The sequence below is a fragment of the Prionailurus viverrinus genome, chromosome C1, assembly GCF_022837055.1.
Source record: "Prionailurus viverrinus isolate Anna chromosome C1, UM_Priviv_1.0, whole genome shotgun sequence".
NCBI classification, from domain to species: Eukaryota; Metazoa; Chordata; class Mammalia; order Carnivora; family Felidae; genus Prionailurus; species Prionailurus viverrinus.
In genome coordinates, this window is record NC_062568.1 from 32926312 (window position 1) to 32943124 (window position 16813).

Genomic DNA, 16813 nt, shown 5'->3' on the forward strand with positions numbered 1-16813 from the left:
CTCCTCCCCCTAACTTGAAGCAACAATTAATCTTTCTGTTTTCCATGGATTTGCTTATTCTGGATATTTTCTAAAAAATGGAGTCATATGTGGCCTTTTGTGTCACTTAGCATTTTTCCAAGGCTCACCCATAGTGCAGCATGAATATTACCTCTTTTTTCGATTCAAAGTCTTTTTAAACTTTGTTTTTAATATATACAAAAATGCTGTAATCCCTCATAGACTTCATTCTTTTCTATGGCTGAACACTATTCCGTTGTGTGCATGTATCACATTTTGTTTATTTACTCATCTTCAGTTGATGAAAATTTGGTCGTTTCCATGTTTGGCTATCATGAATAATGTGACTATATCAGTGTACAAGTTTTGTATGGACATATGTTCTCATTTCTTTTAGGTATACACCTAAAAGTGGAACTACTAAGTCATATGGTAACTATGCTTATCATTTTAAAGAACTTCCAAACTACTTCCCAAAGTGGCTACAGTATTTTATAGTCCTATCAGCATTGTATGATGATGCTCCTTTCTCCACATCCTGGCCAACACTTGTTATTATCTCTTATATTTTGATCATTCTAGTAGGTGAAGTGTACGCCATTGTGGGGTGTGTCTTTTCTTTTTCCATTAAAAAAAAAAGTGGTGAAATACATTTAAGATGAATTCTGCCATTTCAACCTTTTTTTTTTAAGTTTATATATTTTGAGACAGTGGGGGGGGGGGGGGGGGAGGGGCCAAGATAGAGGGAGAGACAGAATCCCAAGCAGACTCCATGCTGACAACAGAGAGCCTGATGTGGGGCTCAAATTCACCAACCATGAGATCAGGACCTGAGCTGAAGTCACGCACTGAAGCGACAGAGCTACCCAGGTGCTCCCTCCCGTCTCAACCTTTTTTAGATGTACAACTCAGTGGCACTAATTACATTCACTATTGTGCAACCATCGCTTCTATGTATTTCCAACCAAAGGTTTTTCATCATCCTAAACAGAAACTCTGTAAACCATTACGCAATAATGTCCCATGTCCACTATCCCCCAACCCCTAGCAACCTCTAATGTACTTTCTACATCTATGAATTTGCTCTTTATAAATATTTCATGTAAGTGGAGTCATGTAACATCTACCCTTTGGTGTCCGGCTTATTTCACTCAGCATAATGTCCTCAAGGTTCATCAACACTGTAGCATGTTATCAGAACTTCACTCTCTTTTATGGCTGAATGATATTCCATCCTGTACATTCCATTTATCCACTCAGGGTGGTTTTGATGATTAATGAGCATTTTTTCATGTGCTTATTGGCCATTTGTTTATCTTCTTCAGAGAAAAGTCTATACAAATCCTTTGTTCATTTTTAACTGGGTAATCTTCATTTTTTTTAAGTTTACTTATTTGAGAGAGTGAGCAAGTGCATGAGTGCACGCAAGTAGGGGAGGGGTAGAGAGGGGAGATAGAGAAGATAACCCCAAGCAGGCTCCACATTATCAGTACAGAGCCTGACACAGGGCTCGAACTCACAAACCATGAGATCATTACCTGAGCCGAAATCAAAAGCTGGATGCTTAACTGACTGAGCCACCCAGGCACCCCAACTAGGTAGTCTTTTAATTGCTGAGTTGCAATAGTTATGTATCTGGGTATCAAACCCTTATCGGAGATATGATTTATAAAAAATATTTTCTCCCATTCGTAGACTGTCCTTTCACTTTCTTGACAGTGTCCTTTGAGGCAAAAAAAATTTTTAGTTTTGATAAAATCTGAATATTTTCTTCTATTACTTGTGTTTTTGGGGTCATATCTAAGAAATTATTGCCTAGTCCAAGACCATGAAGATTTACACATATGTTTCTAAGAGTTTTATAATTCTAGTTGTTATATTTAGGTTTCTGAACCATTTTGAGCTAATTTTTGTATAAGGTGTGAGTTAAGGGTCTAACTTCATTCTTTTGTATACAGATTACCTAGTTCTCTCTTAATGAGATATTTGATGTCTTTCTGTACTCTTTGAAAGGGTATTTTATTTCATACTTTGAGCATATCTCAGTTTGGACTACCAACATTAAATGCTCTGTAGCTGCATGTGGTTCATGACTACTATTGTATCAGCATAAATTTAGATCTTTGATTGGTTACTGGAAGAAAAAAAAACTTTTTTGGAGTTGGGGGAAAGGTTTTATCTTGTTTTAGCTGCTTCCCTCCATCTCTCTCCAATTAACTAATCCTATTTTGTATCATTTGTAACAGCAAAAAGTTAGCAAAATATACAAGGTTACAAAATAAGAAGGAATTTGTTCACAGGCTTTTATAAATTCTATTTTGCCAAATATATATTTATAATGCTACTGCAGTCTGCATGTGACTGAAAGGGCTAGCAGATGATAACAAGTTGTTGTTGATAACAAGTTGTCACAGTCATTATGTACAATTAACTCTATCTGTTGCAATGACTCTTTAATTCTCAAGAACATTGAGTAAAATCACCATTGGTGCTGAGTACCCTGCCTCTTTACAATCTTCCCTGTTCTTTTCATCTGTAAGAACAACTTTCTTAGTTCCTAATTTATTAGTTGCTATTATTTCCTGACTACACAATTATTCTAAGAGTTCATAAAGTGTCCTTTCAAGATTTTCTTTTGTATTTTTAAAGAAATTCCTTTGCATACAACTTACCACTTGAAAATGCCACCATCATTCATCCTCCCTTGACACAATTCAATGGAGCTGGTCTTCAGCAAACAATGTTACAATTCTAAGACTCATTCACAAGACCTAATGCTGATAATCATCCTATCTTATATTACTAATCAAGAAAAAAAGCAAATATGACAACGTCAGTCCGTATAAATCTCATAATACATCACAAACTGGTTATCTTTTCCACTCTAAAGTGAGAATAATGCATCTTTACTATTTGCCAAAATGAAACTAGCCTTCTTGATTCAGTTTCCTAATTGCAATTATCACATAATTCACTATACTATGTAGCCGATATCAATAAATTATCAATAAAACTGCTATGTGGATTTTCCCATATATAAAATGATAATATTGCTTCAACTAACTAACACCAAAAGAGTAACACCCTGAATGAAATTAGTCATCCAAATAAGTCGTCCAATAAGTCAACTTGTCTATTTGCTTAGACAAGTACCAGATACTTCTTATTTTGGAGAACTTGCCTTTTCATTTTTTTTTTAATATGAAATTTATTGTCAAATTGGTTTCCATACAACACCCAGTGCTCATCCCAACAGGTGCCCTCCTCAGTGCCCATCACCCACTTTCCCCTCCCTCCCACCCCCAACAAACCTCAGTTTATTCTCAGTTTTTAATAGTCTCTTATGGTTTGGCTCCCTCCCTCTAACTTTTTTTTTCCTCCTTCCTCTCCCGCACGGTCTTCTGTTAAGTTTCTCAGGATCCATCTACATAAGAGTGAAAACATATGGTATCTGTCTTTCTCTTTATGACTTATTTCACTTAGCATAACACTCTCCAGTTCCATCCACATTGCTACAAAGGGCCATATTTCATCCTTTCTCATTGCCAAGTAGTATTCCATTGTATATATAAACCACAATTTCTTTATCCATTCATCAGCTGATGGACATTTAGGCTCTAAAAATATGGAACGCTTACGAATTTGCATGTCATCCTTGCACGGGGGCCATGCTAATCTAGTCTGTATCGTTCTTCCAATTTTAGTATATGTGCTGCCGAAGCGAGCAGAGAACTTGCCTTTTCAAATAAAAGAACATCAGATGTGAATTTTGCAAACAGAAAGTCACTTGTCTTTAAGCCTTAGAGGTCTATCAATAAAATGATCATTTGACAGTCTATAATTCTGCAGAATTGGCCTAACCCCAATTATTTTCAATGAGTTTAAGTATCCAAAAAAAAAAAAAAAAATACTATGGATTAAAAGGAATGCAGATCAAGGAAAATGCAATGCATAGTTTAAACAAACTAGCTGCAACTTTTGAAATAACTAAGGAAAACTGAATATGTACTGGATATTAGATAATATGAAGGAATTACTTGTAACTAAAAATGTTCTATAAACAATTGCTACTTCCTATACTCTCACCATGACAAAAACTAAATGAGGAGAAAACAACATGAATAACTTTTTCAATGTAGGGCCAATTATGAAGAGGAAAATCATTATGGTGGGTTTCAAACAAATAGTAAGAAATATAAGGGGTGCCTGAGTGGTTCTATCGGTTAAGTGTCTGGTTTCGGCTCAGGTCATGATCTTATGATTTGGGAGATCTAGCCCCGCGACAAGCTCTGTGCTGACAGTGTGGAATATGCTTGGGATTTTCTTTCTCCCTCTCTCTCTGCCCCTCTCCCACTTTCATACACACTTTTTCTCTCAAAATAAATAAACTTAAAAAAAAAAAAGAAATATTAAAAAAAAGTAGGTAAAAAATACTGACCTATAAAGTTAAAAAGCCCAAAAACAACCATTTCTTTAATAGATAACTCATCAACTTGTAATCACCAACAGTTATTCCTATCAAAAGAAATTACAAGGCGCCTGGGTGGCTCAGTCAGTTGAGTACCAGACTCTTAATTTCAGCTCAGATCATGATCTCATGGTTCATGGGACCGAGCCCTATGTCGGGCTCTGTGCTGACAGCATGGAACCTGCTTGGGATTCTCTCTCTCTGCTCCTCCCTGCTGTGCACGCTCTCTCTCTCAAAATAAATAAACATTAAAAAAAATTATAACTGAACCAAAAAACTAAACATGTATATCTCATCCATTATACAGTAGCTATCAGCATCATATGGTAGATGTTATTCTGTAATAGGCAATGAATCATAAAGTGAGTTCTAGCCCATGATATTATCCAATTATGAAAAATGATAATCATAAATCCTAAAATAGCAGTGGGGCAATAAACTTAAAACAAAGAACTCTAAGCCAAACAGCAAAATAAACAGTGAACTAAAACACTAAAAATTTATTGACCACTCTCATGGAGAGATTTAGGTTATGATGATTTTATTAGGCATTCTATTTCATAATGTCTCACCTCTTTTGGAGTCTTATGAGCTGCACAAAGAAAAATCCATTGTTCAGTTGCAGTCATCTGAGTACATGTATCTGGATGGCACTCACTCTGTTAGAAATAGTTACACTTCTTAATATGTAAAACAATGAAAAAGTCTATCATTTGGGTTACTACACTCCCATGTAAAAGTACAGAATAATTAGAAATGTTGGGTGAGTCTTTGGGAGCACCTAATGTTACAAAAACAGAAAAAATCAGTACTTTAAATAATAGCTTTAACTTAAAGAAAATATTACCTGAAGTTTGACAGCAAGTCCATTCAGTTCAAGACAGAATTGCCTAAAAATGCAAATATATAAATGAAAAGTCTTATCCATCCTCCACATTATTTTCAGAATACTAACTGTAAAAGCAGAATCCCATCAGTACCATCCTTCCTTTGTCGTCACCACTGTCAACACCATCTGAATTTACATGGCATATTTTGTACAAAGGCATAGAGATTAGTATGCAAAACCCAAAACTAACAACCCTAATAATGTTCAATATCAGCCTCCAGTGAGTTGATTATAATTATACACTGGAAATTGGTAGAATTTTTCTGAATTTGGAAATAGTTACAAAATGCTTCGGAAGTATATACTTTTATTTACAAAGTCATTCTCCTAGAAATCTATTCTAATAAAATAATCAGACATACAGATAAATGTATAAAGACATTGACAGAAAATATGAAATTTTTTTGAAACATTCCAAATAATCAGCAATTGCACAGTAGCAAAATGTTGGTATATACATAAACAAAGGGTATATATTTATATTTACAGTAAGATTCCAGTTATGTAAAACATCATGTGTGTATTTATCTGAATACAAACATAAAACTAGATGTTTTAAATACCTGAATATTCTACAAACTTTGTTCTGATTACAAACAACATGTTCCTTATGAAAACTTTAAATATGATCAAATATATAATGTACAATAAGAAGGTCCTTCGTAATTCTACCACCTCTCCCAAAAGTTAATTATTACTTACATACAAATTTGATTTTCTATGCAAAGATTAAACTATATTGGGACCAAATCATACACAATTTTTTATCTTGCTTTTTGGTCACTTAGTAGATTGTAGCATTTTTTCATGATACTCTTCTAAAACTGCCAAACAGAATTATAAAGCCTAGAACAATTCTTGGAACATAGTAAGTGTTCAAAATGTTTTTTAATAAGTGAAGAATAGAGGAAATTGTGTAAGATTGAGATCATCATTTTTAGACAAACTTGTTATTTTATATGAAAAGACCATCAATCCTCTATGTCACTAAGATAACTTACTTTAATAGCTGTCAAAATACTGAACACATCCCCTCTAAAAATCTTACCTAATTAATCAGTATTATGTTTCCCCAACAAATGAGAACAGTGTGGTTCCCTACAAATGCAAAACTAAAACCTACTTAGTTAGAAGATAAAGGAGAGTCCCAGAAGGGAAAAAACAAAAAACCCCACACATATATGAAAGAAAAGCTATAGAAGAAAGCAAATAAGGAGTCAAATTTTCAATTCTCTGTAAATGTATTTCCTTTCCAGATCCCTAACAATAATGCAGTTCTTAGATCACTAAAATAACACTATTTCTGAATCACCACATCACCCTCTACTGCCCTGTATCTATAGGCTGCATGCAAATTTTCAAGTTGTTTTCCACTAAGTGGTAATAAAGACAGGTGGTGAAAAATAAGTTTCTCATCTACTTTAACTCACGTATGGCCAACAGCAAAACTAAGCTAACTGATTTGGCAGTGTTTATGGGTACAATCTGTGGCACACAGTGCAAATCTAACAGCTTCCAGTTAATTCAATATAGGGCTAACATATAGAGTTGTGCAGCTGAAGAGACAAGCCAGAGCTGAAATCCAGCCTATGCTCTAATCTCTTAAGTCATACATAGGATTGCATCCACTCAGAAGAAGGAGCATCTCTTCCAATTACAAAGATTCCATATGGGCTAGTGGGAGATTTGAATGAAGTCCCATTAACATCATAATATAATCAACAATATTAACCAATAAGAGCAAGTATTAAGCCTCAAATCAATTACATCAAGTACATGCAAAAACTCAAAAAGCTACTTTTGAAATTCTTCTTGGTCAACTATAAAGATATATACACTATGATGAAGACACAAAAGAATATATATGTGATATTTAATACATAAATACGAAACCAAAATAAAGTGGCTAATATTCAGGAAAAAAAAAAAACAACTAAAAATAACAGCACCAGGACAAATGGAATATGCATGAGAAAGATTTTATAAGTTTGGTATACTGCATATTTTATAGTCTAATTAAATATGGAGGAAAAGGTTTTCCTAGATCTGAAATTAAAATCTTATATGCTAAAATCAGCCCTCACTTGTTAGGATTATGCTTGTAGTGAAAAAAAAATCCCCACTTATTTTCATCATTAATCCTAACAGGTAAGTAAGTAGTTATTTTCAAAGCTGATTAAAATAAGGCAGAGGGGTGCCTGGGTGGCTCAGCTGGTTAAATGTCCGACTTCGGCTCAGGTCATGATCTCATGGTTCATGAGTTCGGGCCCTGCATCAGGCTTTGTGCTGACAGTTCAGAGCCGGGAGCCTGCTTCAGATTCTGTTACCTCTCTCTGCCCCTCCCCTGCTTACACTGTCACTGCCTCTCTCTCTCTCTCTCTCTCTCTCTCTCTCTCTCTCTCTCTCATAAATAAATAAATAAATAAATAAATAAATAATAAAAAAATCTTTTAATAAAAAATAAAATTTAAAAAAGCAGAGAATCTAAAGTGCTATTTTGATTTATAAGAATGGGAAAATATCTACATATTCATACCTTCAATTATGCACTGAGATGTATTTTTAAAAAAACTATGTCAGGGGAACCCAGCTGGCTCAGTTGTTGGAGCATGTGACTCTTGATCTCAAGGTTGTGCATTCAAGCCCCACGTTGGGTGCAGAAATTACTTAAAAATAAAATCTCTAAAAACACTAGATCAAATAGTCAAGTGATTTGTCTAAGAAACCAGCAGAGTACAAAGAAGTCTTAGCATCCTGAAATTGCTGGACTGTTATGACAAGATATTATGTCTTAGCAATGTCTATATAACAAGTCTGTAGCAAAAAAAAACCCCAAAACAAACCAGATCAAACCAAACCAAACTGAAAAACAGTGCCCAGTCTACAATTTGTGGGACTCATCACAAAAAAAGTGGTCTAATTTATGCAGGAAAAGTCCTATTTCAATTTCACTTATTATTTAAAAATTAACTTAAAAAGTTACAAACCCTAATGAACATCTATCTCTAGCTACATTCTTTATATTTAACCTACCAACTCATCTCAGCTCCCGTTTACAGAGAAGCTTGCAACTTCAAGAAATAACTTAGTAACTTCAGGATTAAGCTGCCTTTACTTATTTTTTAATTTTTATTTATTTTGACAGCAAGTGTCAGTCTGGCGCTTGATTCAGGGCTCGTTCTCACAAACTGCAAGATCATGACCTGAGCCAAAATCAAGAGTTGAACGCTTAACCAACTAAGCCACCCAGGCACCCCTAGGATTAAGCTGCTTTTAAAGTTAATTCTTGTTAACTAGTCATTCACTAGTCATCAATTTTCTCATTCAAAGGGCATCATCAAAAGTCCCCAAACTCCTTCAGAATTACAATTAATTTTTATTTACAATTAATTTTTATTTACCACACTTCACAGTAGTTAACAGGCAACTCATCAGACACCAAGCTTACACTGGAATCTTGTGTTACTTTATAGTGAAATAAACTTTATAGAGAAATAAAGTTTATCATGAGTGGAAAAATAGAAACAATGTATTTGTGGTTAAGGAATAATTTGTATTTAAGAAAAACTCTATAGGGGCATCTGGATGGCTCAGGTGGTAAGAATGCTACCAACTTGATCTTGGGTTCATGGATTTAAGCCCCACACTGGGTATAGAGATTACTCAAAAAGGCCGGGGGGCGGAGGGGGGGCGGGGTGCCTGGGTGGCTCAGTTGGTTAAGCATACGACTTCAGCTCAGGTCATGATCTTATGGTTCGGGAGTTCGAACCCCACATCAGGTTTCATGCTGACAGTGAGGAGCCTACTGGGGATTCTCTCTCTCCGCCCCCCCCCCCCCCCCCCCCCCACACACACACAATCTCTCTCTCTCTCAAAAATAGTTTTTCATGGGCGTCTGGATGGCTCAGTCAGTTAAGCATCTGACTTCGGCTCAGGTCATGATCTCACAGCTCGTGAGTTCGAGCCTCACGTCAGACTCTGCTGACAGCTCAGAGCCCGGAGCCTGCTTCGGATTCTGTCTCCCTTTCTCTTTTCCCCACCTCCCACTTGCACTCTGTCTCTGTCTCTCAAAAATAAATAAATGTTTAAAAAAATTTAAATAGTTTTTCCAAAAAAAAAAAAAGAAAAATTGTGTAAAAAGATAATAATGCCAAATCCATAAATTAGAAAAAAAAATCAGTGAATAACAAAGTTGAAAACTTTATAATACCAAAAACACAAAAACTTTAGAATTCAGCTTTTTAGTCTGCAATTACAAAATGATTTTATTTATGATTCATAATCATCAGCATTAAAGGTTATTTTTACTAATAGAAATACTACTACTATTTTGATATATTATAAAGACTTACCTTAAATGTTCATATTTCCATACACCTTCATCTTGGCCTTCAGGTGGTTCAAGAATTTTGTCAATATTGGAACAATCTGCTCTTATGTTCTGCTGAATATACTATAATAAAAAAAGTTCTCATAATTAATCAACATACTATAGTACATGGTAAATCTTAAAATATATTTAATTTTTGAGTCCATGATTGCTCCTATGTTTCAACTTTTTTAGGTTATACACATAACAGGAAATCAAGTAATTCAGAAGACAGGAGGTAACCCTTACCTTCTCCAACTCAACTCCTTTGGGATAAGATATATCACATAAATGCAGATATGGTACTTACCAGGATTGGATGTGTGATCAAAAGTGAAACTATGATTTTCACAAGGACATAAAATGTAAACCATATAACTGTGGTACATAATGCATGATTCTATTAATATGCATTATCTAGAACAGCACATCCATGGAGACAAAAAATAGTTGTTCAGGACTGGAGAAAGAAGGGGAGACAGGAGAATGGAGATAACTGCTAATGTGAATGAGGTTTCTTTTGGTGGGGAATGAAGATGTTCTAAAATTAAACTGTGGTGATAGTGTAGAACCCCGTGAATATACTAAAAACCATGAATGTATATTTTAAATGGGTGATTTTAGGGTATGTGGTATCCAATAAAGTGTTTAAAAAACAAAAAATGACTAGCAGAAAAGCTAAGTTAAAAAAAGGCATGGACATTCACTTTTAAAATTAAATAAAAATTTCAGATCTTTTTAATGTTTCATGCAATCTATGATTTAAATAATCTAAAATTTGAACAGGCTAAATAAGACTAAGATATCTAATTACAGAAATAACTACAAGGCCTTGTTATGCCAATGTATTTTGCCTATTTTCAGGCAACCTTTCTTTGAAAATTACTCTGTCAAAAGCTTGCTCAAAAGATTTTAATGATTCTCTAATGCCTGTTTAAACTACTCTCCCTGGTTTTCTGACCCCATCTCAAGTTCCAAAGTTCTGCATGAAATTGATTCTCGCAAATAGACAGAACCAAATTCTTTACCTTTTCCACCGGCCAACTCAAATTCCATACAATCCTTTCCAAATTCCCCTTCCCCCAACACACTCGTCTTTGCTTTTATTCAATAAATAGCATTTATTTATTTTTTAATATCTCCCTCAAAAAACAGAGACTCAGTTTTGTTTTAAATTTTAGTATTAGGACCTGGCACATAGGAGGTTTTTAACAAATTTTCACTGTCTTTTCCTAAACTACATTACTTGAAGTCAAGGATAAAGATACTACTTATCTGAAATGTTAAAACCATGGGGGATTAGGGATGAAAAAATTTACCAAAAATGGGGTGGAGACTGATTCTTTAGTATTCTCTGGTGATCCCCAAAAGAGTTTGGTAGTTAGGCACACAAAAATATATTCTATGCAATACAGCTGGCTCATAATGAATCCTAAGTCTTTAACCACATGTTTAGTAACTGAATTTACTCAAAATTATTCAATTTTTTATAGGCAGAGGTACAAGTTGTCAATCTTCAGGGAATCTAGATTTTATTAATGATAATACATGTAAAACAATTAAGAAAACAGGGGCGCCTAGGGGGGTAACTGGGTGGCTCAGTCAGCTAAGTGTCTGACTTTGCTCAGGTCATAATCTCACAGCTTGTGAGTTCAAATCCTGTGACAGGCTGTGCTGACAGCTCAGAGCCTGGAGCCTGCTTCAGATTCTGTCTCTGTCTCTCTCTGCCCCTCCCCTACTCACCAGTGTTTCTCTCTAATATAAAGAAACATTTAAAAATTTTAAAAAAAAAAAAGAGAGAGAGAGAGAACAGGGGCGCCTGGGTGGTTCAGTCGGTTGAGTGTCCAGCTCTTGATTTTGGCTCAGATCATGATCTCGCGGTTTGTGGGTTCAGGCCCCATATGGGCTCTGTGCTGACACGGATCCTGCTTGTGATTCTCTCTTCTCCCTCTCGCTCTCTGCCCCTCCCCCTTCCATGTCTGTGTACACGCTCTCCATTTCTCTCAAAAATAAATAAAACTTAATAAAAAAGAGAGAGAACAGAAGAAATCCTTAACTCTGAAAGAAAGCAAAAATGTGAGTCCTCCATACTTTTATGGAAAGAGAGACAGCTATCATCTAAAATGAGCTAAGAAAGGGGCACCTGGGTGGCTCAGTCGGTTAAGCATCTGACTTTGGCTCAGGTCATGATCTCGCGGTTTGTGAGTTTGAGCCCCAAGTCAGGCTCTGTGCTGACAGCTCAAAGCCTGGAGCCTGCTTCACATTCTGTGTCTCCCTCTCTCTCTGCCTCTCCCCCAATCACACTCTGTCTCTCTCTCCTTCTAAAATAAATAAACATTAAAAAAAAATTTTTTTTTAATGAGCTAAGAAAAGTAAATGTCCTAGTAGCGGATGGGTGGCTCAGTCAGTTAAGTGTCTGACTCTTGATTTTGGCTCAGGTCATGATCTCACGGTTCAGGGGACTGAGCCCTGCATTATGCTCTATGCTGACAATGCAGAGCCTGCTCGGGATTCTCTCTCTCTCCCTCTCCCTGCCCCTTCCTCACCTGCACTTGCTCATGCTCTCTCTCTCTCAATAGAAATATTAAAAAAAAAAAAAGAAAAAAAAAAAAAGGAAAAAAAAAAAAGAAAAAAAAAAAAAAGAAAGAAAATACCTAAGAATAAACCTAACCAAAGATGTAAAAGATCTCTATGCTGGAAACTACAGAAAGTTTATTAAGGAAATTGAAGAAGGTACAAAGAAATGGAAAAACATTCCATGCTCATGGATTGGAAGAATAAATATTGTTAAAAAGTCAATACTACCCAAAGAAATCTACATATTCAATGCAATCCCAATCAAAATTGCACCAGCATTCTTCTCATAGCTAGAACAAACAATCCTAAAATTTGTATGGAACCACAAAAGACCCCGCATAGCCAAAGTAATATTGAAGAAGAAAACCAAAACGTGAGGCATCACAATTCCAGATTGTAGCCTCTACTACAAAGCTGTAATCATCAAGACAGTATGGTATTGGCACAAAAACAGACACATAAACCAATGGAATATAGACCCCAGAATTGGACCCACAAAAGTATGGCCAACTAATCTTTGACAAAGCAGGAAAGAGTATCCAGTGGAAAAAAAGACAGTCTCTTTAACAAATGGTGCTGGGAGAACTGCACAGCAACATGCAGAAGAATGAAACTAGACTACTTTCTTACACCATTCACAAAAATAAACTCAAAATGGATGAAGGACCTGAATGTGAGACAGGAAACTATCAAAACCCTAGAGGAGAAAGCAGGAAAAAACCTCTTTGACCTCAGCCACAGCAATTTCTTACTTCACATACCTCCAAAGGCAAGGGAATTAAAAGCAAAAATGAACTACTGGGACCTCATCAGGATCAAAAGCTTCTGCACTGCAAAGGAAAACAATCAACAAAAGTAAAAGGCAACTGTCAGAATGGGAAAAGATATTTGCAAATGACATATCAGATAAAGGGCTAGTATCCAAAATCTATAAAGAACTCACCAAACTCCACACCTGAAAAACAAATAATCCAGTGAAGAAATGGGCAGAAGACATGAATAGACACTTTTCCAAAGAAGACATCCAGATGGCCAACTGACACATGAAAAAATGCTCAATGTCACTCATCATCAGGGAAATATAAATCAAAACTACAATGAGATATCACCTCACACCGGTCAGAATGGCTAAAATGAACAAATCAGGAGACCATAGATGTTGGCGAGGATGTGAAGAAACGGGAACCCTCTTACACTGCTGGTGGGAATGCAAACTGGTATAGCTGCTCTTGAAAACAGTGTGGAGCTTCCTCAAAAAATTAAAAATAGATCTCCCCTATGACCCAGCAATAGCACTGCTAGGAATTTACCCAAGGGATACAGGAATGCTGATGTATAGGGGCACATGTACCCCAATGTTTACAACAGCACTTTCAACAATAGCCAAATTATGGAAAGAGCCTAAATGTCCATCAACTGATAAATGGATAAAGAAGATGTGGTTTTTATATACAGTGGAATACTACTTGGCAATGAGTAAGAATGAAATCTGGCCATTTGCAGCAACGTGGATGGAAATGGACGATATTATGCTAAGTGAAATAAGCCAGGCAGAGAAAGACAAATACCATATGTTTTCACTCATATGTGGATCTTGAGAAACGTTAACAGAAGACCATGGGGGAGGGGAAGGGGAAAAAAAAAAGTTACAGAGAGGGAGGGAGGCAAACCATAAGAAACTCTTAAGGACTGAGAACAAACCAAGGGTAGATGGGGAGTGGGGGAGAGGGAAAAGTGGGTGATGGGCAGGGAGGAGGGCACTTGTTGGGATGAGCACTAGGTATTATATGGAAACCAATTTGACAATAAATTAAAAAAAAAAAGAGAGGGGCGCCTGGGTGGCGCAGTCGGTTGGGCGTCCGGCTTCAGCCAGGTCACGATCTCGCAGTCTGTGAGTTCGAGCCCCGCGTCAGGCTCTGGCCTGATGGCTCAGAGCCTGGAGCCTGCTTCCGGTTCTGTGTCTCCCTCTCTCTCTGCCCCTCCCCCGTTCATGCTCTGTCTCTCTCTGTCCCAAAAATAAATAAACGTTGAAAAAAAAAAAAAAGATTTAAAACCAAAAAATTAATTAAATAAAAAAAAAAAAGAAAAAGAAATGTTCTAATGCTCCCTAAATATAATGTTTACCTTACAGAAATTTTTATATTGTTTCTGAGTTATTAGTACTATTAGCAATTTCTGTTCATTCTGAAAAATTATTTTTATCATTCTCAAAACATCTGAAAACTAAAGATTTACAACTGTAATGTTTCTCTATCCTGTCCCTGTCACACACAATGTAGTATAAATCTAAACTTGGATTAATTTTTTCAAGTGCATCACAAGATACACAAATATGAAATGGGGAAAAAAAGCAAGAATTGGCCCTATCATGAAAAGCTGTAATATTTTTTTTTTTTAATTTTTTTTTTTCAACGTTTATTTATTCTTGGGACAGAGAGAGACAGAGCATGAACGGGGGAGGGGCAGAGAGAGAGGGAGACACAGAACCGGAAGCAGGCTCCAGGCTCCGAGCCATCAGCCCAGAGCCTGACGCGGGGCTCGAACTCACGGAGCGCGAGATCGTGACCTGAGCTGAAGTCGGCCGCTTAACCGACTGAGCCACCCAGGCGCCCCAAAAGCTGTAATATTCTTAAGTACATTTTTAACATTATCTTTATTATGTTACTTATTTAGTAATTCAGTTAAATGGAAAAGTAGTACCATTACTACGCAAAACTTTTGCTTCTGAATTTTAACGCTAAGAGAGAGGTTTTGAAGCTGAGTAAATTATACAACTATTATTTAAGAAACTAGCTTTGTACTCTTTAAGAAATTCTACCAAAAAAAAAATCCAGAAAACAACCTCACAAGAGTGTTCTTTATGCTTCCAAGAACTTTAAAATCCTAACTTACCACCATTTCTTGAAAAGAATTTTTTCAGGTAGCTTCTAAAGGTATTACCACTTCTACTTCATACTGTCACCTGCAAGCTCACTAGCATTTCAGATGCTCTCAGCATATACTTACTTCCCAGGCCTTTCAAGTCTCCTCAGTACAGGAATATACTATACCATACTTCTGGACTAAGTTTAAAAAAAAAAAAAAAAAGGGCACAAAATTCTTCCTTCTGTTATGAAAAAGGCACAAACATATCCTTCCAGTGATTTATTCCTGTGGGCTGTAATTATTAAGAATTACAATGATCTAGTATGGTGTTTTACAGAAGATTTTTCCTAAAGCAGTTTTTAGAAATCATTTGGGAACAGTAAAATACCATTCAAAAGCATTTTATTGCTTCCAGTTCTAGGTAAGATGGAGTAAACACACATCAACTTTTCTCTCCCACCGTACATAATTATAAAATCTGGACAGAATGCATGGTATAGCAATTTGAGATCTTTGAAGAACAAATATCAAAAAGAAGAGCTGAAAAGAACACCAGATTCAAAGTCACTGAACTCGCAGTGAAGTTGTGATGTTTCTTTTCCCCTCTGGTATCCCCTGGCCTAAACTCAATACAGGATGCAACCCAAAAATGAGCTCTGTTGGTGCTAAAAGATCCAGGAGAAACTACATAGTTCTGGCTCAAGGAGTGGAAAATGGTACTCCTAAAAGCTCAAAAAGAATGAAAGAAAGCTGCTGGCTTTTTGCCCTCTGCTTTTTCTCCACTTTCATAGCCTATGCCTAAGACAATTCCACAATGGCAGCAAAAGCAGCTGGCAACAGAAAAATTCAAGAGACAAAATTCTCAGGAAGAGAAATCGTCCTCTCCATTTGGTGGTGGATCAAACCCTATTTCTTTTTCTCTCTTTGTCTTCCCACAACTGCAGCACAATTCTAGTAAGTGGTTTCTGGTTGGAAGATCAAAAAGGTGGGCCCCAGGGAACCAGAATGTATCAGAGAGATATTAAAGAGAGCAAAATTCAGAAATGTGACCCCATAAGGTGTTTATGAACTCCTGGGCTCAATCCTAATCTGCGCATGCCCACATACATTGATCTGATCATAATTAGCATATGACAGACTTTGAGAAATGAACTAACAGATATACCTCCACCCAGGCTGACCACAGATTGGTACACACAGAACAGATTCAAGGAGGAGTACAAAGATTTGAAATCTGAACAAACACTGGAACCTCAGTCAGGTTGGAACTGGCAACCTGTATCTAATGAGGTCAGATACCTGCTAAAACAAAAATAACATTCTCCGTGGGATTAAATAAGACCAAAGTCTCAGCATAATATTCAAAATGTCCAGAATACAATCCAAAATTACTCAGTATACAAAGAATATGTGAAAATCTCAATTCAAGAAGATGAGTGAACTGGGAGAAGGGAGTAGTGGAAAGTTGTCATTGTTTAATGGACACAGAGTTTCAGCTGTTAAAGATAAAAAACTTCTGCAGATAGAGGTTATAATGATTCACAATAATGTGAATATATTTAATGCCACAGAGCTACACACTTAAAGGGCCCCTTTATAGTGTAAGCTATACACTTAAGCTGGCTCAATCAGTAGATCTCAGGGT

At 36.3% G+C, this 16813-nt stretch overlaps 1 protein-coding gene and 1 non-coding gene across 3 annotated transcripts in view; both read right to left on the reverse strand.

Annotated features, from left to right (window-relative positions):
• MOB4 (MOB family member 4, phocein) overlaps positions 1-16813 on the reverse strand; it is a 44289-nt gene that overhangs the window by 4272 nt on the left and 23204 nt on the right. For both annotated transcript variants that reach the window (XM_047870313.1, XM_047870312.1), the window contains 3 exons: positions 9710-9810; positions 5316-5358; positions 5041-5127 (listed from right to left, as the gene is read on the reverse strand). In XM_047870313.1, the coding sequence (XP_047726269.1) occupies positions 5041-5127; positions 5316-5358; positions 9710-9810 (231 nt within the window). The remainder of the gene's footprint in view (positions 1-5040; positions 5128-5315; positions 5359-9709; positions 9811-16813) is intronic.
• Positions 3620-3728, reverse strand: LOC125174197 (U6 spliceosomal RNA). The gene has a single exon (XR_007155323.1). It is a non-coding gene; the product is annotated as a U6 spliceosomal RNA (small nuclear RNA).